The sequence below is a fragment of the Aythya ferina genome, assembly GCF_964211825.1.
Source record: "Aythya ferina genome assembly, chromosome: 3".
Lineage (NCBI taxonomy): Eukaryota > Metazoa > Chordata > Aves > Anseriformes > Anatidae > Aythya > Aythya ferina.
This window is the reverse complement of record NC_140298.1, coordinates 26102303-26129273: the sequence shown is the minus strand read 5'-3', so window position 1 is coordinate 26129273 and position 26971 is coordinate 26102303. Positions and strand designations below refer to the sequence as shown.

Here is a 26971-nt window from a genome sequence, read left to right as displayed (position 1 = left end):
TATATGAAAACCCACAGGGAAATTACCATTGAAGCTTTAAGAAGTAATATGTGGTCAGTGTGCTATTCAGGACATCACTGACAATTTGAAAACAAAAGGTAAGGAAATCAGATTAATTGAAGTGTTTGATGGTAGATCTTTAACTAATCCAATTTAGATCTTGTCTTAAACACAGTGAGAATTTCTTTTTAAATATGTTTTTTAAAACATGACAACATGAGAAACAATGTAACTCAACATGAAAAATAGCTTCTTATATGGTTTTAAACAAACAAAAATGAATACGATCAATGATTTCATTTCATATGTGTAAATTACTTTTTGTACTGATGAGCAGTGTTCCATTCAGAACAATGAAGAATTAAGTTTTGTGTTAGTTCCTAGAAGCAGGACCACACTGTCCTACCCAAATTGACCTGGCCTCCAAATTTAAGAGAGATTAGTTCAATCTTCATGACCAAATTCAGTCTGAGAATTTTCTACAACAGTGACATAAATTTTGGTGTTTTTTGTTGTGCTGCAAAAACCCGCATCTATTAAAATGACATGAACAATACTATGTCATTTTATTAAACTATTTAATTACTAGGCATATGGACCAGTTAACAATCTCTGATATAAAAGCAAAAGACACATAAGCATGTCTGCATAGTTCATGGATGAGATCTGAGCATGTTGTTCCATTGACAAATGAGAGCATGGTGCCAAATGGAAACATTTATGTCCAGAATTGGAACAGCCAGGTTAATGTGGTGTTGAATCTGCCTTATTAGCCAGTGCACAGTGATCCATTACAGCAACTGCTCTGTTTTAGAAAAGAGTCTGGTTGTACATCTTCAGGGATCTCTGTTCACTTATACCATGAAGCAGGCATATACACTTTATATTCTTTTATAAGGATCCTGGTTCATCCAGTCCAACAGGAAAAGTGGGTATATGGTACCGTCATATAAATGTTATATCCATTCCAATGAAGACATTAAGTAGCTCTCAATCTCTCTCTTCTTCTAACACACAAATGTTACTCAACTGACTGTAACATTCAGCAGATGCTATATTTTCACAAAGTCAGACTGAACCTATTATCTCCGCAGTCAATAGTGTAAATTCAGAGTAAAAAAAAAAAAAGTCCAAATGTCTAGTACTTAGACTCATGTCCAGAAATAATTCTACATAACTGCAGTAATACAAGGACTTGTAAGATGGTATAATGAAGAAGAAATGCAAAAATTCCAATCCGGACGATGTTTACAAATAAATGGAAGATAACGTCACACTATTTCAGGAAGAGGTCTGACCCATATGTTACCATAAAATTGACCTGAATTTAATACACTTGCTGAACACAAAATATTTATTGCATTTCTTGACAGTCACTGCATTAACAATATGCAGAATACTCTTCCATAGTTCAAAAAATGCAAGCTTATCTTCATCAGAAAAAGCAAGCAGACAGAAACTGCCTTTGGTTTGAAGAAAAGCCTACATAAGAGTCACACACAAACATATCTAAAGGGAAAACTCAACAGAAAATCCAAAATTTAACTTTGAAGAATTCTCTACAAATGAGGGAAAAAAATATGTTGGGAATCCCTTAAAATGGCTTCAGAAAATGGATCATATAATGCACTTTCCATTAGCTTGACACTCAAGAAATCAGCTGCACAACAGCACTGGCTATAGTTATCATTTATCCAGGTTTCCTTGCCTGTGTTTTATTGTCATTGGCTGCCTCTTCTAGAAGGCACACAACTCAATTGTTTGACAGCAGGTCTGATCATTTTGCTGGGCTAAAAATTCAGAAATCTCATGCATACTACTGGACAGCATATGTGTAGAAGTCCTGAATCCATGCAGCATGTATGCTGATATTTCCATGTTTGACATATTCTAGAAGTGTGGGATTTATTGATGAGGCTTTACTTAACAACTGCTAAAATACTGTTATCTAGGATATTACAGAAAGAAATACAGCAGCTCATAATGGAAAATAATCTAGATGCATGCTCTTTGAAAGGATTTTTTCATTCTTTGAAGAAGACCAGTCAGCCAAACTGCCAGACCAAATCAGTCCATGAAATGACACAAGAGTCGAGGTCATTAGTTACTTATGCTCAATATTGCTGTTAGAAACTCTGCTCAGTATTCATACAATGGCTGTCTCCCTATAGCAGCAATTCTGTTTTGCCTGTTTTGGTACCTAGTAACAGCCATCCATGATACCTGTACTGTGCAGGCATGCAGTTGGTCTTGTTTTAAACTTGTAGTCCACATTACTAAATTGGAAACATGGGTTTCAATTCAATCAAAAGTGAGATTAAGTGAGAACATCTCTTGGAGAGATGGTCTAATAATGGATAACTTCAGAGAAAAGATCAAGGGGATATTTCTGTCATATTACTACCACTGTCACTATTTAGAAAACTGAAGAGCAGAAAGAATGCCACTCGTTTTATTTTTTACAGGAAGCAGCAATAATGATACTGTCTAAAACTCAGTTATTCATTTTTTTTTTTCTTTTAAATATAAAATGTTGCAGGAATAATGGTTTCAGTATATACTTATTTCCAGCAGTGGTAGCTGATACACAATTACACATCTTGTGCAACACACAATGCAACAGATGAATTGTTGCACATAAATTAAGTTCCCTGCATGCAAAAAATCAGCACTGCTGACTTTAAAACATCATATAATTGTAACTCTGAACTCTCTTTTCCATTTTACACAATGAATTTTCTCAATGGGAAAAGGAAGTTAATGTTTGTGTTTGGAAAAAAATGCCTGAAACTTCTCACTTTCCAACAATAAACTGCATTGTTTAAAGACATACACATATGCATATAAATGAAAATTATTTTAAATTTTACCTGGTCACCATTTCCTTCTCCTTATTAGAGGCATGGCCTCCACTGCTGAGAGGTCTACTTGCTGCAGACAAGAAATACAGGCGATGATTTTTGAAATACTGATCAATCAAAGGGAGCACAACCTGCAATTACATCAGAAAGAAGTGGTTATCTCAGGGCTTTTTTTGCTATGTTCTGTATTATTTTTTGTAAGTCACAGCTACAGACAAGATTTCAAATGTGTATTCTGTTTCAAATTCCTAGTATTTTTTTTTTAGTGTTTGTCTAGTTCTTATAATTTTTTTCATTATTATTCAAAATACTTAAATTGTCATCAGTTAAGCCAGCAGTTTTTTAAATATATTTTTATTTATTATTTTTTTATATTACCTCTGGGACTTGACCTCTTTTTTTCTTTAGGAGTATAAACCAGAAAATATAATTTAACTTTATCTCACAATTTAATATTTGCCCAATACTACTTACCCAGAAACAACTATTGCTGTTCATGTCTTTCAACATAGGTAGGTTTGAGAATAATTCACCTAGAACTGCCAGCACACTAATGGCATTTAATGTTAATTGCTATCCAGAATTCAAAAAACACCTTCACTGACTTGTCCACAGAAGTTTTCTTATTTACTTCATGTGGTGACCATTACTCAGTACTGCTACAGGTTTCAGCCAGGAAGAGATCCAAAATAAACAGTCAACATGAATCTAAAATTGCTTCCTTTTGGGTGCATGATTCAAAAGAAGGTGACTAATTTCTGAGTCAACAAACTTGGCAAGTATTGCACTATGGAAGTACTTCAAGAGATTACAATTTATTGCAGATATATCAGGTTTAGAAAATGCTGCAAATGCCTACCTTTGCTTATTCACTAATGAATTGAAAAGGCGCTTTGAATATGCAAGCAACATACAAGCTTTTGAATGCCAAAGCTGTAAGTAGATTTTCTTAATTTGTAATACATAAATCCTTCTTGGCATAAGAAGGAGTACTGGGCTCATGGGAACCTCAAAAAGTTCAACAAGGGGAAATGCAAGGTCCCACATCTGCTGAGGAATAACTCCACATAGCGGGGGTTATATATAACCCTTTCACACAGTAAAGGCTGACCACCCTGAAAGCAGCTCTGCTGAGAAAAGCCTGGTGTCCTTGTGGACACCAAGCTGACCATGAGTCGGCAATGAGCCCTCACAGCAAAGAAAGCCAATAGCATCCTGGGCTGAATTAGGTGGAGAGTTGCCAGAAGGTCAAGACAGATGTTTCTTCCCCTCTACTCAGCACCAGTGAGGCCCCACCTGGAGTGTTGTGCCCTCCTGGGCTCATCTGTACAAGAAGGGCATGGACATACTGGAGAGAGTCTGGGGGGTGGGAGGGTACAAATATAATTAAAGGACTGCAGGATCTTTCATATGAGGAGGGGCTGAGGGAGCTGAGATTATTTAGCCTGGGGAAGAAATGGCCTAGGGGCATCTCATTGGTGTAAATAAATATCTAAAAGGAGGGTGTAAAGATGGAGCCAGATTTTTTCCATGACAGGACAAGAGACAAGGGGCACAAACTGAAACACAGGAAGTTCTGTCTGAACATATGAAAACACATTAAAAAAAAAAAAAAATGATGTTGACTGAGCACTGGCACAAGTTGCCCAGATTGTGGAGTCTCCTTGGAGATCTTCAAAAGCCATCTGGACAAGGTCCTGGATAGCCTGATCTAGGTTTGAGCAGTGGGCTTGGATCAGATGACCTCCTTCATCTCTTTCATCCTCAACCATTCTGTGATTCTGTGATGAAGACATCAGTATTGTTTTAAAACAAGGAAAGAGTGACAAGGAAGTCACAAGGAAGGTGACACTGAAAGGTTCATGACTGTATTAATTCCAGTAGCTATTGCTCATATTTAGCTGCCTAAAGAGTGTGGAAGAGAGAAGTCTTCTGAACTAGACAAAGCCAGTAAATAGAAAATGTAAGGAGGTTATGAATAACATCACCTGATTAATTTTATATCATGAAGAAAAGGAATAATGACAGTATGAATATAATCCTGTAGGTTTTTTTCATGTCTGTATTTCATCCCTACATTATTTTCAAGCTATTTTTATTACTACTGCTTCCAATCGTCAAAATAATTATTTAACACAGAAAGCTGTATATATAACAAAAATAATCACATCCACTAACACTTCCTCACTTCAACTACTTACTAGGTTGACAAATAATGAGCAAAGATATACTGTACTTTGGCAAAAAACTTGATTTCTTGTTCATATGGAAAGTGCTCTCCTTTGCCTCTACTGCCACCATCTGCAGAGAGAAGAAAATTTAGCTCACTATTATATATCCCAATTACAGTCTATTCTGCGTTTTTCTTTAAAAGTGTACACTATAAATAAGTAATATTGTTGGTCTTTAGATGTAGATTTAAGATACCACACACAGGAGTTAGAAGCATTTTATGACACTCTTCTGAGAAGAAAAAAAAAAGTCATAGCAAATAAAATGTGCAAAGAAAAATTGTCCAAATAGTCACAGATGCGTAGACATCTCATAGTCTAAAGAGATATGGATACTTATTTCAGATAAAAATCTGATCCTACATGTGTATTTTTCTAGTTATAGGCAACACTTTTGGAAGACTGAACTCTGATTCTACTTTAACACCTTTCTCCTGTAGTTCCCAGGAGAAACAAAATTACCAAATTTTTAATGCATTGTTACAAACATGTTATGTCTGTAAATGCAAATTTTTTTTAAACAACAAATTTACTGGTTAGAACTACCCAAATGAAATTAAACTTGGTTCTCTTCCCCCAGTTGCTATAAAAGTCACATACTATTGAATAATCTGGTACACATAAACCATTTATCCTTTATTCATTACATTTTCATCTGAAGAATGAATATGAATGAAACTAGAATGAATGTGAAATACATAACTCTTTAAAATTCATCATCAACTACAGAAAGCTAAAGGAAAAACTCCTTGTTGAAGACATTTTTATTTTTGGAAACTTTCAGGTTGCTTTTATAATTTCAAACTTCTTAATAAAAGAAAATGAAGGAGTACTATACCAAACTCCAAAATATACTGATGGGCTTCATCCACGTATCTTATAAGTTGCTGAAGGAAACTGTAGGCAAAGCGTTTCTCAATGGAAGGTGTGTCCAATTCCAGGTCCTTAAATCCTCTGAAATAAGAAGCAATTCAATTTTTATGTGTGCAGAAGGAATCAGATTAGTTTTACCTCTCCTGATGCCATTTTCTCTGGTAATACTTAACTGCTTATTCACATAAGAATGGTTCAGTTTAAATTAAGCAGTACTCTTGCAATTATTTACATTTTGAGCCATTTGTTAAGGTGCAATTAAGATTTCCCAGATAGAAAGCTGGCAGAAAAGGTGACTACTCAGATTAATCCAGTATCATTTTAATTTCTTTCCCTTACCTGTAAGGTATTACCACCTTTTAATGTCCTCCATGGATTGATTTTTGACTGAGGGAGTTTTGAAACTACCAAGATACTTTGATTTAAACAATCAAGCCAGAAGTAAATCTAGTCTCCCTCATCATGACTCTTACCTAGAAGTCTGTTTGACTGAAGGAACACTGAATAGCTATGTAGCATTTATGAAAATTTTGGTGGGGGGGAGGAGGGGAACAGAGGGAAAAGAAGTGTTGGAATTGCAATTTGCTTTTCCCACTGTGTTCCATCATAATCTGATACGAAAAGCCTATCTTCTTTCAACTAATCAACTATTAATTTGCAGAGAGCAGTTTCATGATGTAGGCCATTGTCTCCTACCAATAAACTGCTAATGACGTAAGTGGTTCTGCAGGACCACTCTAATGACTGAACTTAAGGAAGCTATTCTTTACCAGCAAGGTAGTTTGGCACTCCATTGTCAGAACCATGCACATTGCTATTTTGCATGTTAAAAAAGTAAACCTACCAAACATAACTGTCTTTATAGTCTCATTTCTGTTCTAATTAAGAACATTGCTGATGGTAGGGTTCAGAAAGAGAGATTCTACAACTAAAACTGCTTTCTCAGCTGATACTTTTCAGGGTATATATGGGGCTGAAAGAATTTGAGATAAGGACAATAATTGGGAAATATGGACTGGATATTGTTAGAGTGTAATAATTGTGTTGAAAGGTGGTGAAGTGACAAGGGGTGGAGTGTGTAAATTGTCCACCTTTGTTGGTGTTGTGATAATGTTATGTTGATTTTGGTGTGGAGAATTTTTTGTGGATATAAGTGAAATTTGTGATGATTGCAAGGAATGCTGATGAATATATTTTAATGATAATTAATTCTAAGGTGGGAGCATATACTTCATTAAGGGTATTTGATTAAGGACACTCTCAGTGTAAAAGGTGGTAGTAAGAAGGAAGCCATAAACAGGAACACAAAATGTGGTAGAGAAGGAATAAGGGATATAATGTCAAAAAAAAACCACTCTCCAGTTAGTCATTGATTGACCATTAGGAAACTAAAGACACAACTTTGGAGAAAGCCGCATGGATTTTGTAACTCTATTTGGGATATCCAAAGGAATCACTGGCACTATGAAAGCTAATGATGGAATGTGAAGGGGAGAGGGAATCAAGGACAATCAAAGCTGGAAATAGACAAAGAAGGAACAGTCACACAAACTGTGGCCAGTCAGTAACAGCCGTTCAACTAAACACTCCACCTGATCACCACAGTCTGTCCTGTCTTATTAAATCCTTTCTTAACTATCCCTCTGTGTAACTCACCACATCATTCATACGTGTGTGCTGCAAGGAGTAAGTGCCAGGTATTGGCAAGATCAGGAGGACTGAATATTAGGACAGACTGGGGTTCTAAGTGCCCAAGGGCCTGTGGCACCAGCAACTGGAGAGAATGAGGGTCTCAGCACCAATAGTTGGAAAGGAGATAGCTCTTGGTAATGTCTCTACAGGTCCTGCATACTTTGAGCCCAGAGTTCCAACTCAGAAGGGAACTGCTGTGAATGGATTTGGTGCTAGCAACTGGAGTCAGATGGTTGGTGGGTGTTCCTAGCCTGTGGTGTCTGCAACTGGAGTAAGTGGGAGTCTCAGCTCCCAGACACTGGGGCAGGAATGGTGTGTGTCCCAGAAACCAGTCAATGGTAGGAGGATAGTGTCAGTGAGGTGAGAGTGTCAGCAGCAGGGGCTGGAGTGGGACCGTGGGTCACAGCCTATGTGCCTGAGTGCTGGCTGCTTGGGAGGAGTTAAATGATTTTTTTTTCTTCTCTAAACCCAGGGTGCATGAGGGTGCACAAGTGCAATTCACTAGCACACTTCAGGCTGGACTAGACAGTGAGTAGAAGGCCTCATGTCTGAGCAGGTATATCAGATGGTCAGACGATTCAAGGGTAGCCACAAGTGTAAAGTATTTGTGAGAAATGTTCCTGAATCTAGGCATCAGTTCACTTATGAGCATCAAAATGGACTAGCTGGCAAGAAAGAGACCTCTGAAGTGGGTAAGAGAGCTCAACATCCAGGCAAAGGTATTGTACAGACAGAGGCTGTGCTGGTACTCAAAAGATCCATGAATGTGCACATGCTTGTAAACTTGGAGAGAAAGGGAAAGGAGGTGGAATGCTTTCACTACTGAACTTCAACCTTTACCATCTGAAGTGGGGGAGGGAGGCTTGACTGTCTATAATTGTTTTATATGTGAGTTGAAGGCAGCACTTTGTCTGTAGAAGTCTGTGCAGCTGGGCATGTTAGCATTCCTTGTGTGTGTGTAGGTAGCTCTTGGAATCATGCTTAAATTCACAGGCAAGTTACATTCCATAGATTCCCTAGTTACCAGTTCTGAAAATGATCTGGGCACCTAGACTTGGTTAAAGATGAAAGTTAAGCTTTGAAGGGTCATGGAATGAATTAGAATGGTCACAGTCAAATAAAAGACTGGACAGGAAGACATGTATAGCTGTAAGTCAAGTGGTAAGGGGACAAAGGAAAAACATGAAGCAGATGCTTGTTTGTTTAGACAGCACAGTAGACACAGGGGCAGCAGGTACATGGAGTTTATCTTGATAGAAGTATCTGCATTTTACTGGCACAGGAGGATGCAGATAAGGCAGGAACTACTAACCAGATGATCAGTGTGTCCAAGTTAAGAAGTACATTACCATCCCTCTTAGCCTTCCCCTCCTCTAAAAACCAAAAGCCACTTTTCACTTGTGTTTAAGTTAGACAGTAATAAAAAGGATTAGTCCAAAAGGAACATGTAACCTTGAATATAGATGAACAGTCTTTTTTTATTTTGACAGGGGACAAGAAAAATAAACTTTGCTGACATCCATCTTCATACATGCTAGTCCACTGAAGGCAAGTAAATTGTATTATTTTAGCTATCTTGAAAGACTCTACCTAGAATTATTACATATGCTGTGGGACTCTATAAATGGACTGAATTTCATATAAAATTTAAACAAAAGGAAGTGGGCAGATTTCAGGCAGATGTGCTAAGCTAATTAATTCACAATGATTATTTAAATCCATCTCTGTGCTTGTTTCATTCTCTTACTAATATTCATATAAATACAAATCTCAGATATGCTTTCAGTCTTTCCTAGTGATTCATATTTCCTAAGCCATACTGATGAGGCAGACATTAATTTAATTAAAATTTTATTCACAATGTATTTAGTAGGTAAATATATGTCCTATTAAAGCCAAAGGGAATCCTGCAGAGAATGTATGCTAACTGAATTATTCATGCTATTCTGATTATTACATTTATTCACTATTATTACATTTATGCTGCAGACTATATCAGGAAACCTTTTTAAAAACATTGTTTTCATTTCACTTTATTTCAGTAACACTACAAATCAACTCAGTTAAAGAAAGGAGTAGTAGATTTTAGAAATGAAACTTTCTGATCAACACAATTGTCTAGAGATTTCTACAAAGAGGTGTAGGTGTATGACATATGCCTGTAGCCTTAATAGTTCTATCACTTGTAGAACATCAACAAATTTACTAACAGTTGGATGTATGGAGACACAATGGAAAGAAGAGGTATGTTACAATGTTGAGAGGATATACAGAATACACATGCATTCTGAAGAACAATGCTTGCACTTTCTGCAAACCCTAAAAACCATAAAACACTTCTTCCTTACAATGTTCTATATAAAGAAGCTGATCCTTACCCTCAGGTACTGAAACCTTAATATGACCCTTTGGTTTTGTTTGTTTTTAACAGAGGGGAAAAAAATAAAAATAAAAAACACTACCAAGGAGTATTAGAAACCTTCTGTGACACTAGTAGTAAACAGAAAATTACCTGGAGACAATATATCCATTAATCTGAAGAAATTTCAGAATATCCTGTGCTTTTTCTCTGTCCTTGGCTTTTTCTTTGGCTGTTAGAGTGTCATAAGGAACAAGAAGAGGGTGGTTGCCTCCTCCTACTATGGAATATAGAAAGAATTAAAACATAGTTACAGTATCTGTTGACACAGTAAGTCCTGATATGCAAAAGCACTATTGTAATAACACATAGCATGCAAGTACAGCACAGCACAGCATAGCAGTAAAACCTAGTCTGAAGTACCAACAACTCATTTTTTGACAAAATTGCCATTTTTTTGTAGCAATTGCCATTGCTACAAAATTTTCAGATATAAACCTTAGACAGGGCTGCATACATAGTTCTAACATGATCAGTTGCTGTAGATACCAGGAAAATATGTTGGACTTAAAAAAAAAAAAAAAAAAAAAAAAACAGTTGAAGAAGGAAAAAGTGCTTAACTGTTATGAACATGCATTATCATTACAACTTGATTTAATGAAATTAAATATATTTCAATAAATAACACATCATTTCAGAACAAAACCAAGATCTGTCATTCCAACAGAGTTCTGCTTTTATACATTCTGATGAAAGCAAAAATGGTTCATGTAATTTAGCAAGCTATATGTATATCTAAGACCTATGAAAATGATGTAGTTCAATTCAATAGTAATGAATTAAAGTACTAAAGTAAAGTAATGAAAACTAGAGTACATTTTTCAGACAACTGCCAGTCTCATTAAAAGAATATCGCAAAAACAGAGAGGTGAACAGAATAAATTGCACTTGTATCGTTTATAAAAGGTGGTTGTGGTAGCTTCACAGTGATAACTAGCTGAACCAACTGCACTGTTCTCTTTCTCCCCCTCCTCAAAGACAAAGCGGGAGAAAGTATCTTGGAAAAAAGGTCATAGGTTGCGATGTGAACAGTGAGAAACTAAAAGCAAAATAAAAACACCTTCTATTCGCCAGGGGAGTTTTAGGTTAGATGTTAGGAAGAACTTCTTTACTGAAAGGGTTGTTAGGCATTGGAACAGGCTGCCCAGGGAAGTGGTGGAGTCACCATCCCTGAAAGTCTTCAAAAGATGTTTAGATGTAGAGCTTAGGGATATGGTTTAGTGGAGGACTGTTAGTGTTAGGTCAGAGGTTGGACTCGATGAACTTGAGGTCTCTTCCAACCTAGAAGTTCTGTGTCTGTGTCTCTCTCCCCCCCCCTTCCCCCCACCCCCCTTTTTACCCTTTTCTACCTTCTCCCTGAGCAGTGCAGGGCAAAGGGGAATGGGGGCTGCAGTCAGATCCTAAGGCTTCATCATCTGCCACTCCTTCAGTCATTCTGCCCCTGCTCCAGTGTAGGGTCCCTCCCACAGGATGCCACTCCATCTCGAACTGAGCCTGCGTGGGCTGGTCCTGTCTGCTCATAGGCAGCAGGTCTTCAACAACTGCTCCAATATGGGTCTGTACCATGGGGTCCATCTGTCAGGAGCGAACTGCAGATCCCCCAGACCCCCTGCTCCTGCATGGGCTCCTCTCCACAGGCTGCAGCTCCGGCCCGGGGCCTGCTCCTGCGGGGGCTCTCCATGGGCCTCAGCCTCCTCCAGGCCACATTCACCTGCTCCACCGGGGGCTCCTCCATGGGCTGCAGCGTGGAGATCTGCTCCATGTGGGACCCATGGGCTGCAGGGGGACAGGCGGCTCTACCAGGGGCCTCTCCTTGCACAGGCCACGGGGGAACTGCTGCTCCAGTGCCTGGAGCACCTCCTGGCCTCCTTCATTGACTTTGCTGTCTGCAGGGCTGTTTCTCTCTACATTTTCTCACTCCTCACTCTCCCAGCTGCTGTTGCACAGCAGTATTTTCTTAAATACTTAAATCTGCGCTCCCAGAGGCACAGCCAGCGTTGCTCCCTGGCTCGGCTCTGGCCAGCAGTGGGTCCCTTTTGGAACCAGCTGGAGATGGCTCTGTAGAGCAGCTTCTAGGCTCTTCTCACAGAGGCCACCCCTACAACCCCTGCTACCAAAACCTTCCCTAAATCCAATACAGTGATTTATTGATATCTCTCTAAATGTAGATGGCTAACTTGGCAAGAACATAAAGTAGCTATTATTAATATAAATATCTTAGGAAAAACAAACATTATTAGGTCTTCAATTTCTCCCTCATCACAATACATTTATGTGATAATTGCTACAAAACCCCACAGAATGGTAAAGGTAATTATCAAACTTATCTAAGAAAAAAAATATATTACAGTAAGTCTGTAGTAATATTGTAAAAACAAAGGAAAAATTCCCTCAAGAAAATATTGGAGACCTATTCTTTGCTGATTTTGTAAGCAACATAAAATTTTCCATGAGTCCTGAGTCCTTTTCAGTAAATGAAAAATGATAACCTATTGGCAAGTAAATTTTGGGGGGAAGTATAGCCTTTTACATTGAGATTATTCTTACTTTGTTATCACAAATGTGATCTAATTCCACATAGTACAGCTGAAGACAGATATGTAGAAATTCATGCAAGCATATTAAGTATATATGTATCTGTGAAAGTTAGTAAGACTATAACAGATTGTGAATCATAATTAGTACACTTGAATATTCAAGAAGGGGGATGCACTTGTATTTTCAGTTAGCTAACATACTTCCACGAGAAGCCTTAAATGAAAAATATAAGCATTTTCTGCATTGTCCTACATAGTAAAGAGATACAAATCAACAAAATCTAATTGCTATGATAAAGCTACTCCTGTTTGCACTTTACAAATGTTGCAGTAAATGCAACTTATTTTCAGGAAAGCACACAAATGCTTTAAAAGCTCTTATCATCTAACACCACTAAATCTCTACTTGGTTCAACAGAGATAACAGGTATTATCAGACCTCCTCTTTAAGAAGATTAAACTGAGCCAACAATGTAATGAGCCAATAAGAGCTTAATACACTGAAAGCCTCAATTTTTTTTCATTGTTAACCACAGAGCTGTTCTTTTTTATTCTAAGTTATACACACTTGGAAAAGACTTGAAAAAGACCTCTTAAGATTCTCCTAATTTCCAACCTGAACTTTCCCCGGAGCAACTTGAGGCAATTCCCTCTAGTCCAACCACTAATTATCTGCAAGAAGACGGTTACCCACAGCTCCCCACACCTTCCTTTCAGGTAGTTGTAGAGAGCAGTAAGACCTCCCCCGAACTTCCTCTTCCCCAGACTAAACAACCCCAGTGCCCTCAGCTGCTCCTCATAAGACTTGTGTTCCAGACCCTTCATCAGTTTCATAGCCCTTCTCTGGAGACACTCCAGGGCCTTGATGTCTTTCTTGTAGTGAGGGGCCCAAAACTAAACACAACACTTGAGGACTTGAGGTACAACCTCACCAGAGCTGAGTACAGGGGGACGATCACCTCCCTGGTCCTGCTGACTACACTGTTCCTGATACAGGCCAGGATGCTGTTGGCCTTCTTGGTCACCTGGGCACATTTCTCGCTCATGTCAACAGCCTTTCCCTCATCCACTAGGAGGGTTACCTGGCCATAGAAGGAGATGAGTTTGGTCAGGCAAGACTTGCCTTTCACGAACCCACACTGGCTGGGCCTGATCCCCTGGTTGCGTGATTGCACTCAAGATGACACGTTCAATCACCTTTCCTGGCACTGAGGTCAGGCTGACAGGCCTGTAGTTCCCTGGATCCTCCTTATGACCCTTCTTATAAATTGGCATCACATTAGCAAGTCTCAAGTCATCTGAGACCTCTCCAGTTGACCATGACCACTGATAGATGATGGAAAGCATCTCAGCAATCACACCTGCCAGCTCCCTCAGCATCCTCAGGTGGATCCCATCTGGCCCCTCCAACACTTACATACTTCTATCTGCAAAATTTCTGTAAAATTCTAACTGTCACATTAGCTTGTTACAGAAAAGTTATTTTGAACTTCAACAGAAAGTAGTTTTAAATCTGGCTTGTGATGTAAACTATAATTTAATATATTATATTAATATGTAATGTAGTATATAGTATATATGTACATGGTGTATGTAATATAAATAAATAATATCATCAAATAACCTATTTTGACTCCCACTAGTGTTTTAAGTTTAAAGTACTCCATCATTAATTCTGTTTGGTAATGTCTGTATATGTTACCAAAAACATCCAGAATAAATACTCAATAAAAATTTCAAGAAACATTACAAAACTGAAGCTACTTGAAATCACCTGTTCCAATGACACTGAAGTTTGCCTACCTGCTCCCCCACTCTCAATGAAAAAAGCAAAAAAAAAATGGCATGAAAGGTCTCATCACTGAGAATTCTCATGTTTTCATTAGAGAACAGTGGCACATAATAAACTGGAAGACATCTTGCCAACATATTGAAAAAAAATTTTAGAAAAAAAAGGATAATCCTCCTAAACATACTTGTATACAAAGTCCACACTACTGTTCTGTTCTTTAAAAATGTTTTAAAAGAACATATTTCAAGACTAGAATATATGCATACACACACATACATGAGGAATAAAACACACTCTTGAAGGCTAGGTTTTGTTCAACTGATAAATGCATTTACATTTCACACCAAGAAATTTCTCAATCAAAAGCCTCTTCTTCATTTGTTATAGCTGCCTCTAGTCATTTCAGTGCTATCTTCCTTTGCATAACACTGTAAATGCTATACAGCACTCTCATTGAACTGCTGCTCAAAGGTAAATCTGTGTTCAGAGCTGCTAAGTATAGTAGATGCATTCAAATATTAGATATTAGATATAGATTCAAATATCCCAGAATTAGTCCATCCTGCAGCTACCTAACCTGAATAAAATTTAAAAGAAAAAGTCTATAAAATTAAAATAAAAACTGTAATAAGGGGAAATATAATTAAAGGTATGGAAATTTATACTGATTTATCAAAGAACCCTTTCAGGTGTAACTTTACTTTTTCATAAAACTTCAACTACTGTAATTTAGCTAGAAGCTTATGTATAAAAATGCAAGCACACAATAAAAGGAAAAAAAAAATGTGAAATTTGGTGTATAGTGTTAGACTTCAGACCTTTGGATAACACAAAACCCTAACTTCAGTCATTTTCAAATGAAAACTTGCAGTTTCTCCAAATATTATTTCCTCTCTGTGCAAATATAATGTAATGCACAGTGAAAAAATACCTTTAACACATAAATAAAGAAATGTATTTAACTCGGAAGGAACAAGAGTGGCACAATATATCACAAAAATCATCACTTAGATAAGCAGAGATCACAGATCATATTCAATTGTTTACATGGAATCAAGGATCTGCTCTAGGTTTACCCATTTGTCAATTCAAAACACCCTTTTAAATTTACCTGAAATAAAAAGGGACCTCAAATGAAACAGAGTTCAGAGACCACAGGGCAATAGTCTGACATAAAAGCTAGAAGGAAAATGTATTAAGGTATCTTCCTGTATTGCAATGGAATTGGTAAACTACTTCAGCAAGAGATGTTACACTCAATATTATAAAAGCTCAGGTAAACTTCTAGACACTAAAAATATCTAGAGTTTAAATTACCTTTTGCTTCAAGCTCCATTTTCTTTTTCTTTGCCCATATGTTATGGTAGTTTTCAGCCATCATCTCTGCCATAGCCTTAGGAAAATGGAGAGTTCAATGATATGTGCTGCAATGGCCAACTCCCAAGGAAGAATAAATTTCTAGTTGATATGAAATAACTTTTGTGTACTAGCAGTTTCCATACAATTACACTGTAAAGGTTCACCAAAACCAAGAGTTTTTATTAAGAATTATGATATAGCATTTGTTTAGGATGGGTATACATAGGCAGTAATTAGGGACCTGATGCTGTATAGAGAACTGTTAAAACAAAAAAGAAGGAACCACACAGAGAAGGAGGAAGAGTACTGGCATGTCAGACAGGGACTTCATTCTCAAATCAAGGTGAGCAAGAACCTTGCTAAGGCTCTGACGGCCTTAGTAAACGAAACAAAGGACAGCAGACCGGAGGACTGTGCCAGAATTGTTGGTGGTGGACATAATAGTCAGTAACTACATGGATATTGCCTGGTAGATGTGGATACTCCTTTGTGTAACCACACGGTTAGAAGCACCAACCATTTTACCAGGGACTCCATAGATGCAGACAGTTTTTTAATGAGCAGGAAATTCTGCTCCAGTATGCACAACGAATAAGTATATTCTTATAAAAACTCTTTCAGACTGGTAATCTAGAAACTAAACCCCAAACTTACAAGATAAACCAGAAAAGCTCTCTCCAGCCTCCAACTAGTAAGAACTACTACTGCCTACTACTTCTAGCATGAGACAACTTTTTATACTCTCCCCTCCTGTCCTCCTGACTGTATACTGTATATTTGGAGCTACAGAATTTTCTAGGTTTCATTTTTCATTTCTTTCATGGACCTACAGTAATATACTTCTTTCAAGATAAGAGAAACTTTCAAGCCTTTCAACACGAACCATGTTTTTTTGAAATAACAGAGAATCAAAAAGTAGTGGTGAAAAAGACAAAAAAATAAAAATAAAACTGTATCAAAAGAAATAACAGAAACCACCAAACTTGTTTTCAATAAATTAGGAGAAAATAAAAAATTGCATGGTCAAAAATGTTAGGAATATTAACTATTCCTGACTTACATGTACATCTCTGGAGAGGGTGACATTGCTCATGTCAATTGCTCGAGGACTGTAACCATGGGCTGCATCTACTGAGATCTGAATGACAAACATGCAGAACAACGAAGTTGTTGGAGTTGTACACAAAGTATTTGATATGAAGAAGTTAACATTTACAAGATATTGAAAGTAATGAAAGTACTTAGGAAAAAAAGTGCCCTTTAGGGGGCAAAAGGGCCCCCCCTATATAGCCCATCTGAAAATATAGAAAGGGTGTTAAACTTAAGCTACATGTAGGTAAAGGTCTACATTTTTTGTTCCCAAAGACAGAAGTCATCAGACACAAACCCCACACATGTAAATACAAGAAAACATGTTTTAAGATCTGAACTCACCGTGAGTAACGATGTACTAAAGTTATGATTACATCTCTGCATTTACTAGCAATTTTTATCCAAAGAAGATGGTCAAATCCTAGGTCATCTACTTTAAGGTGAATTCAGGCAATAATCAAGCTTACAATTTTTTTCTATTCGAGCCTATTTCTGTATGGAATCTACTGAATATGATACTTGTCTGTTTCCTGTCATCCTCCCAGCTCAGAGAATACCACCAATTTGTCATTCTTTTTTTTACTGAAAAATTTGTCACTGGCTTGGTCATTACATTGAAACAAAAGGTCAGAAAAGGATAATTACCAGAGAGATGCTGGATAGCAAGAAATTAATTTGTATATACACCTGTAACAGAACACATTGCCAGTATTGTTCTACGTTATCTTAACAGCATTTTGATTTAAGAAGGCAATCCTGATGGAAAAAGAAATACTTTTAACATTTTCTGAATTTTGGCCATCTACAGATGCTGCATTAACATTAATATTTGTATTCATTTTCTGTTTTTAAAAAGGACAAAACAAAAATCATTTGCATATGTACCTTTATTTATTTCTTTACTTATTTACATTAGCTACCTAATTCCAAAAAACATATCTTAATACCCAATATTGATGTGTAATAACCTACCAGATGTAATAATTCAACTAACTTTAAATCAAGTAAAAAAACAAAATCATATTTCAATTTTGTATTTATATATATATATATATATTTATTTATTTATTTATGTTTATTAGCTCCTTATTTTGAAACAAGGAAAGAAATTTCAGGTTCAGTGAACAGAAATCTAAACCAATCTTCAGTGTTGTACAATTGCTTGTAAAATATACTTTCATACATTTGGTATGTATTGGAGTATTATTTCATCACTTGTAAAATCAAAGAATGGAGAGCATGTTTTGCATGATTATTTTTTGCAGTAAATTTACAATAAAGTTACTTACTTGACTGGTTTGAGATATGCGGCGTGTCCGATTATACAGTGCCATAGAATCTCCTTCCCGTGTCCTTTCAATCCGCCATCCCCATGCCAGCATGGTTTTCAGTGATTCTTTGATTGGCCATCGATAAATTTCTTTCTCCTAGAAAAATGCATAGGCAATAATTACATTGTTTTTCTTGTAGCTATACAGAGGAAAAAAAAATATATATATGTATATATATATATATACACACACAGACACACACACAGAGAAAGGGAGGTGTTGGGCTTCTGCTTAGTTACACTGAGATGCAAAGGATTATACTGAAATCACCCCTCATGAAAAAGAGATACTACAATGAAGCAAATAAATCATACAAGATATTTCAGAGTATATTTATCATTTCAGAGGTGGGCAAAATTGTGGCCCTACAGCAAGCTGACTTATCAGGGATAAATAAGAGTGCTAATGGCATGCTCAGATATGAACTCAAAGGTAGAGTGGTTAATTATCAGGAGTAATGTGGCATTTTCTCTGCTTTATGGAACAAAACAATACAATCATAGAATCATTAAAAAGTATACAGAGGAAGAAACCTCTGGAGATCATCTTGCTCAACCTTTTGTTAAAGTCAGATTACCTAACCAAATTCAGTTAGGTTATCTAGACATGCCATGTCATGTCTTGAATATTTCCAGCATATTACTTCCCTGGGCAACCTACTCCAGTGTTTAATCAGGGAGAAGGATTTCCAGAAAGCATTTCTGCTGAAGTAACTTAATCCCACTGCCTTGCCCTGTCACTGTGCATGCCTGTGAATAGAATAACTACATCTTCTCTGTAACTACTATTTAGGTATTAGGAGACTGAGACTAGACCCCCCTGAGCTTTCTTTTCTTTAAATTGAACAAACCCAGTTCCTTCAACCTTGCTTCATTTATCAAGTTTTCCAGTCTCCTAATCTAATCCTGGTGGACCTCTGCTGGAGGAGACCAAAGACAATCTAAGTCTTCACTGAGCATTCCTGGATGACCTTACTGTAAGAATATACCCAGTTTCACCATTCAGACATGAGAGAAAATAGATTGACTGACCCACCTATTGTATAATAAAGCCCTATTGTCTCTATCTGAGATTTTGAGGAAGGCAACTATCTCACACTAGCTGATGCACTCAAAAAAAAAAAAAAAAGTTTTTTAAAAAAGTGATGTAAGTATTAGGCAATATTTTCACAATGAAAGATACAAACTTTCAATCTCCCAGGATGAACAAGTATGAATAAATTCCTCACCTTTTCAGAGAGTAATTTGTATTGTTTCATTAACGGTTGCACTTTTGCAGATTCAGAGTATGTTTCACCATATGTCCACCCATTGGCAAACTAAAAACAGTAACAAATACAGAGAAAAAAATAGGGAAGAGTGAAAAAGTTCTATTTTTATTTGTACAAAGGAACAGAACAATTATTCTGTAGGTCTGTTCTCTTAAATTTCCTCTCTACTATTTTCTCAGTATTTTCTCAACCAAAATTTATATCCACATACAATGAAATCAATTATAAGAATACCAACGTTTTTAAAAATTAGTGATTTCTTGAAACAACCATTTCAACATATTTAATTTTTATTGATTTCCTTTAGATATCTTTATAGAGCAGAATGCTATGTTACAGTTGAGGAACAGTTTTTAATACTTGGCACCAGAAACTATCTAAAGGCATAACAATCCAAAGAGTATTTTCCATTAAAAATATAAATTTTAGGTCAATAAAACCTTAAACAATTACCAAGAATATTTAATTAAAAGTCAACAATAAAAATAATGAAATGCTGAAACACTATTTTGAAATATTCATGTGGACTTATAGAAGTCCCACCTCCAAAAAATGTGCTACAAGAAAATGTATATTTATATCTTACCTACATACCAATTTGGAACATAATGAAAAATAATAATATTCATAGTAAAATATGTCTAAGATTAAATGGATACAAATAAATAATCTGATTTAGCTGTAAGAGGAATACAGACTTTACCTTTTCCATTGACCATTTATCATGAGAATGTTCTGCATATTTGTTAATGAAATATTCTAGCTTTTCAGGGATCGTGATGCTGAAAGTGAATGAGAAAAAAAAAATCCGTTATACCATACATGCTAAAATGCGAATTTTTGTTATGAAGAAAAATTAAAAATGTATATATATATATACAACATATACATCCACTCAAAGCATCTTACTGTGCTGGTTTCCTCACTTGCAGTTTGCTCCAAGCCCCAGTTAGAGACAAAATCTGACCTATTTAATGGGTGCTTAATGAGAACCCCAGCTGTCATAAGACTTTTGACACACATATGTAAGTAAAATTCAAAGATACCCTGTACTCATGCTTTTTGTCATTTATTTCTATTACTAGCATTCATTTTGAGATTTAAGATATAACTATGACCTGTAGCTTCAGAAATGGAGTAATTTATTACACAGTCCTCTACAAATTAAGTGTCCTAACAGTTCTTTTTGAAACACATCATGTACTTTACATATTCCTATAAACTTCATTATATACATGAATACTTTAATTTATGAAAACTCAGAAGTTATATACTCAAGGGTTTATTTTCCAACACCCCATTGAATAGCTTAAAAATATAAAAATCCCTACTGAAACCAGAAATAAAAAATACACTAGTCATTGGTTAAGAATGTTTAAGCAGTAAAAGAAAAGTCGCTGTCCTTATTTATCAAACAATCATAGACAGAAACCCCTTCCAAAAATATATTACATATCACTATTTATCTGCATTCTTACAAATGAAGGGGAATAACTGCTTCTTGATCACTTTTAAAATAGCAAACTCTTTCTCCCAGGACAAAGAATTTAGTCAGCAAGTGTTACAGTGCCATCTACTGCAAAGCTGAAGAGTGTGGTTTTTAATCTTCAGTCACAAAGAGAATCACAGAATTGCAGGGGTTGGAAGGGGCCTCCAGAGATCAGCAGGTCTAACCCCCCTGCCAAAGCAGGTTCCCTAGAGGCAGGTTGCACAGGTAGGCATCCAGATGTATCTTGTATATCTCCAGAGAAGGAGACTCCACAACCTGGGCAGCCTGTGCTCAGTCACCCTCACTGTAATGTAAAATAAAATGATGTCATGTACAGTCAAAGTAACAGTCTGCAAGAGCCTAATAAGGCTGACCAGAAAATATTCACCCATCAGTTCATTAATTTATTTTTTTGTTTGTTTGTTTGGAAGTGTGTATTTTAGAGGGAACTCTTCTGATAGTATAATAAATTGCATTTAGAAATTTCAGAAATACAGTAAGTGGACAAGGACAATTAGGTTATATTATTGATACTATATGAATAGAGTTTAGACTGGTAAGCAGTGGGATGCAGGACTGGCATGTAAAGGAGTATAGGACTGGCTGGAAATGATAATGATTAATGTAGTGCTTTCTTTGTCTTGAATCATCATGGAACTGTTGACTCCTAAGGAAATGAGATGACTGATGATTTTGGTGATGTTAAGTAACATTTTCTGATGTTTTGAATTCATACTTGCTATTTACAATTTTCCCCTGGAAGGATACTAGAAGAAGTCATCTTTGATTAATTAACAGATAGTGTAATACCCTCACTATATTTTGTTAAATCTTCATATATCTTAGATACATCTTAGACAAATTAATTTTAGTGGTGATTGATGTGGGTTCCACATTACAGTCTAGATAATGGCTTCTGCTACCATATTTCAATGTGCACATGTGTACAAACATACTGTATCGAAAGTATCAAACTACTGACAGCATTTTGTTTTCTGAACATTAACACAGACAGAAAGCTCACAAGGGCAATTGAAGCAAATGTTCTACAAGTAGTATTTTCAAGATACAGTGAACAACCACACCACTGTAAGACGCTATTCTATACAAAGGAGAATACGGACCCAACTGTAGTAAAATATGAGGACACAAAAATTCGTTTCTGATACGTGTTCTTTCTAACTAATGTACTTAAAAGAGCATGGTCAGAGTCTGACTGCCTTGAGAGAATGAAGTATTCCTACATCCACATTATTGGTAGTAAAAAGAGACTATATGAATGCACGATCATCATCATTTTCTGCAGGTACAGGCAAAAAAACTGTGTCTTAGCACATGTAAATAATGACAGGGATGATACAGAACTCTCTGCTTCTCCTGTACATAGGAACATGCTATGCTGTCTGTAGCAGATTTAGAAAGGTAACTGGAGAGCTCTATCTGAGGCTGAAAATGCACTAATGTTTATTATGTTTATTATTTGTTTATTATTTGTTATTATTTAATGCTTTTCATTATTTAAAATTAGCAATAAAAAAATAAAATATAAAGTTAAGGTCTCCATTTTATCTAAAAGATGAGAATTCAGAAGAGTCATGATTAAAAGGTCTAACTTCACATCATATCCAGCAACAGACTCCATCCTTCTTTTACACATTCATTATAAAAAACAGTCGCAACAAAAAGAATTCCTTACTTGGATGTATCAACAGGTTGAGGATTAAAGTTTCCTTCTGAATCCATTGAAGACTGTTTTTCCATCATATTTACATAATTTGATTCCATATAGTCTGGAGGTAAGGCCCCTGCAACTGCACTCAAACAAGGCAAAGCCAGTTTGAACAATTCTTGTTCATATTTCTGTGGACCACACAAGGGATATAAAATGAATAGTCAATGGAAGCTACTGACATCATTAGTAAAATTGATACAGCTACATGTGAGAACAAGCAGCCACAGAATGACTTTCTTAGTGCAAAATCGAATTTCTGTTCTGAAAATAAAGGAACATGACTGCACAGAACTTTAGTCTATACTAAAGATATAGCTAGGATCAAGCAAGCCTAGCTCTTGCTGAAGTAAATGGAAAAAGCAGTGATATTACTGGGAGCAACACTAGACATTTTTCAAATGTCTGGTAGGAGAATACAGCACAGGAACATTCATAGCATTTCCCAATACTTAGATTTGAAATGAAACTCATAAAAGTTTAAGCAAGTTGGTTAAAATATTCACAGAAAGAACAATAAATAAGTATGAAGGGATACTATTAAACTTTTGTCCACCATAGGGTTGAGCCAAGGGTGATCTAACTACAGCTTATTAAACCAAGGAATATGAATTAGAATTAGCATAGGTCTTTTCCAACAGACCCACAAAGATGATTGAGTCCAGCAGCCTGACCACTTCAGTGCTAATGAAAAGTTAAAGCATACATGTATTATTGAGGGCATTATCCAAATGCCTCTTGAAGATTGACAAGCATGGGGCACATTACAAGAAAGCCTGTTCCAGTGTTACATAACCCTCATGGTAAAGACATTTTTCCTGATGTCCAGTCCTCCTCTGGTGAAGCTTGGAGCTATTCTTACTTCTCCTGTAATTGGTAACTAGGGATAAGACAGGAGAACCTCTCTCTTTGCTTCCCCTCCTCAGGAAGTCACAGAGAATAGTGAGATTGCGCCTCAGCCTCCTTTTCTCCAAACCCGATAAACAAAGTGTCCTCAGCCTCTCCTCATAGGACATGCCTTCCAGTCCTCTTATCAACTTGTTGCCCTCCTGCATTCAAGTATCTTAAAATCCATTTTATACTGCAGAGACCAGAACTGCACACAATATTCAAGGTGAGGTTGTATCAGTGCTAAATATAGCAGGAGAATCATCTCTTTTGACTAGCTTCTGGCTATGCTGTGTTTATGTTTAATGCATCCCAAAATGCAGTTTCTCCTCTTGGCTGCCAGGGCACACCACTGACTCGTGCTGAGCCTACTGTCAATCAACACCCCCAGTCCCTCTCTGCAGAGAGGGAGATGAGTGGCTGGAGAGCAGTCCTGGTTTTTACTTCACAAACTATACTTCCTTAAATCTCCATCTTTCAGCTATGTGCAGATGCTTGAATTTGCCTGTAGGTCTCTGAAATGTAGTTGACCTGTACAGATACACTTCAAGGTTACTTCATTATAAATATATATATATATATATATAGAGAGAGAGAGAGAGAGAGAGGGCATTATATAAAGAGCAGACAAAAAGGTATACCTATGTTTAAGCTGAAGATAGAACAGGAAGATTTAAACTAGAAGTCTTCAATTTACTGAAGCCTGTATTTTTCTTTTAAGGTAGATAACACAGGGTTGATATAAGCTAGGTAAAAATAACAGATTACAAAAAAAAGAAGTTGCACAATAAAGCTCTTGTTAGCAGTAGACGGATAGTAATATGAATTACCTTTTGAGACAAAGCATCAAAAATACCCCAGAACAACTTCCTGGATAAATGAAGTTCTTCTTCTGAGGCAGCACCAAAATTACCCCATCCACCTGGCAAACAATAATACTTCCAGCATCTTTCATAATGATTCGTCAGCAACTAAAACAGAAGATATTTCAAAAGCAAATAAAATATAGCTGCCGGGGTTCTGCTGTTCTGGCACTCAACCTATACAGGCACTTCCAGAACAATTTCTAACTTTTATAAAGAAGGCATATTATGTGTTTATTCTTTAAACTTGTGGTGGACATACCCACAGTACAAGCAGTTTTTACTTTTTAACAATACAAAAAACATGTGACAAAGGATCATTTTTCCCAACACCACCAGAACCCTGACAGCTCAGATGAAGACAAGAAGTCATTTCCATCAGTATGCTGCTATTCCAAACACTGCTGTTGGTTGGGTAAGATAACAGAATCATGATTTACACTAGTTCCCAATTACTCTTTACGTGTCTGGAAGCTATTCAACAGTAACTACCAGTGAGACCCATCTCTTCTCTGAGCTGTGAAATGTGCAATCAACCTACCCTCCTGTCTTCTATTACAATTGGCAGCAAGCTTTATTCCCTACCTTTCTTTCATTACAGACATATTTATTCTTACATTGTTAAAAAACTACAGATTATCAGGGGGTCAAATGAAAAAAACATTATGAAAAAAAAATTATGAAAAAAACATTAGACACGGACTTCATAATTCTATGTGGATGGATGCAAATTAAACTGATTTCCTGCCAAAAGAGGTAGTTTCTCTCTACCTCTCAGATTATTGCAGAGTGAAAGCAAGGTAACAAAGAAGACAGAGAATATTCTCCATGGAAGTATTTTCTGTTGTATTTTGTTACAAGGAATGTTACTGAAGATTAAAATGGCTATTTACCTTGAGAGGCATCTTTGCATGTTCATTTAATAGGGGAACATCAAATACCAATCTCCTCAGCAAATGCTGCATCATGGAAGGCCTCAGTTGCCTAAAAGCAGATAGAGGATTTCAATATGGTGTACCACCATAGTTGCATGTAAATAATTAATAAATACATTAAGGTAACCTGTCATTTCTACACCATTAAAATTCTTCAGATTCATAGAATCATTCAGGTTTGAAAAGATCTTTAAGATCATCTAGTCCAACCTTTAATATAAATCTTGAAGAGCTCCAGGGATGGTGACTCAACCACTTCCCTGGACAGCCCAAGTAATAAACAAAATTCATTAAGTAATTGTTTTAATTTTTTTAAAAATCTCAGTAATAGCAAAATAACCAAAGACATATAAGCAATTAATAAAGTAGCAAATTGAATACAACCATTGTACTTAAAATGTCACAAACATGGTTCAGCAAAAATTCTTAATTATGCTACTGATGGCACAGTTCTGCATTCTTGTACTATAATTATCATAGGTCACTTTATCTTTTCACATTCCTGTACAGCCAAGAGTATTTTCTTACCCACAAATAGACAGTAAACACTCTTCAATGGAATCTCGCTGAGCTTTGGTAAGAGAGCAGCCCTTTGATAGTCTGTACACCGTATGTAATAAGGAATCAATGAGGGAAGCATGGTGCTCTGTGCCAGCAAAAAGAGGAGCACATCTGGTCAACAGAGGCAAAACTGCTGTGCAAAGGTATCGATTCAGAGCCAAAGCCATATCCGTAGCACTTAAGGCAGCCTACAAATTAAAGGAGACAAAAATTATATTTGTCTTGTCAGTATTGTTACAAAATAAAGATTTTTTTTCTTTTGTAGCAGTTAAAGAGGGAATTTTTCAGAGCACACAAATGCAGATTTGAAACCTACTGGATGCTGAATGCCTAGTTTCCTTTTCTGCTTCTGTAGTCTTCTCACATATGGCACTTTTTATTGTTGTATGAATGACAATATGACAAAAATCATAAAGTTTGACACTAAATGTAGTCTCTCAAAAACAACAGTTTTCAGAATTATATTAAAGAATGTCAAAGTTCTTTAACAAAACACTCTAAAATCAGGTAGTGATACCAGTGAAGTTTGCATTAGCAAAGCTCAGTATGCTGCCATGTTAAAATCAAGCCCAAGTTCAAAGTGCAATAAATCCTCACCCACTCTTTCTTAAATAAAAACATAACTATTAAAAAAAAAGTTTATATAGAAAGTGAGATAGAGAAATCAAAATTCATGTCTTATCCCTCATATAAGCTAAGTCTGATCTTTCTGGACTAAGCCAACTAAGAAAAATTAGATGGAAAGAAGGCTAACAGGAAAAAAAAAAAAAAAAAAAGCAATTTTTAGAATGCATTAAAATAAAGTTTTTTTCTGAAAAATGAAGTGGGTGCTCCTAACAATTTTGTGGAGATGAACACTTTCTCTAAATCTCTGGGAAGAGGCTCTCAGTTACATATTTCGTTGGCAGCTAATTTGACTTTCATTCCACAGCAAAAGCTCGGAAGGTCTCCTGGGAAAAGACAATGGATCTTTTATGGATATGGTTATCAAAGGCGACTCTTTATGAAGTAAGCATCATGCTGAAGAATCCCTCTTATCTTCAAATATT

The 26971-nt window shown here is 36.4% G+C and overlaps 1 protein-coding gene across 13 annotated transcripts in view; it reads right to left on the bottom strand.

The window, feature by feature from the left end:
• The window catches only part of RYR2 (ryanodine receptor 2), a 428706-nt gene that overhangs the window by 86416 nt on the left and 315319 nt on the right, over positions 1 to 26971 (bottom strand). For 10 of the 13 annotated variants that reach the window (XM_084513246.1, XM_084513253.1, XM_084513254.1 and 7 more), the window contains 13 exons: positions 25890 to 26110; positions 25320 to 25410; positions 24394 to 24534; positions 22643 to 22806; positions 20161 to 20239; positions 19416 to 19505; positions 18146 to 18283; positions 16825 to 16902; positions 15723 to 15798; positions 10170 to 10296; positions 5931 to 6046; positions 5098 to 5162; positions 2871 to 2992 (listed from right to left, as the gene is read on the bottom strand). In XM_084513246.1, coding sequence (XP_084369372.1) covers positions 2871 to 2992; positions 5098 to 5162; positions 5931 to 6046; positions 10170 to 10296; positions 15723 to 15798; positions 16825 to 16902; positions 18146 to 18283; positions 19416 to 19505; positions 20161 to 20239; positions 22643 to 22806; positions 24394 to 24534; positions 25320 to 25410; positions 25890 to 26110 — 1508 coding nt within the window. The remainder of the gene's footprint in view (positions 1 to 2870; positions 2993 to 5097; positions 5163 to 5930; positions 6047 to 10169; positions 10297 to 15722; positions 15799 to 16824; positions 16903 to 18145; positions 18284 to 19415; positions 19506 to 20160; positions 20240 to 22642; positions 22807 to 24393; positions 24535 to 25319; positions 25411 to 25889; positions 26111 to 26971) is intronic. The other 3 variants (XM_084513251.1, XM_084513257.1, XM_084513249.1) reach the window with 1 other exon arrangement.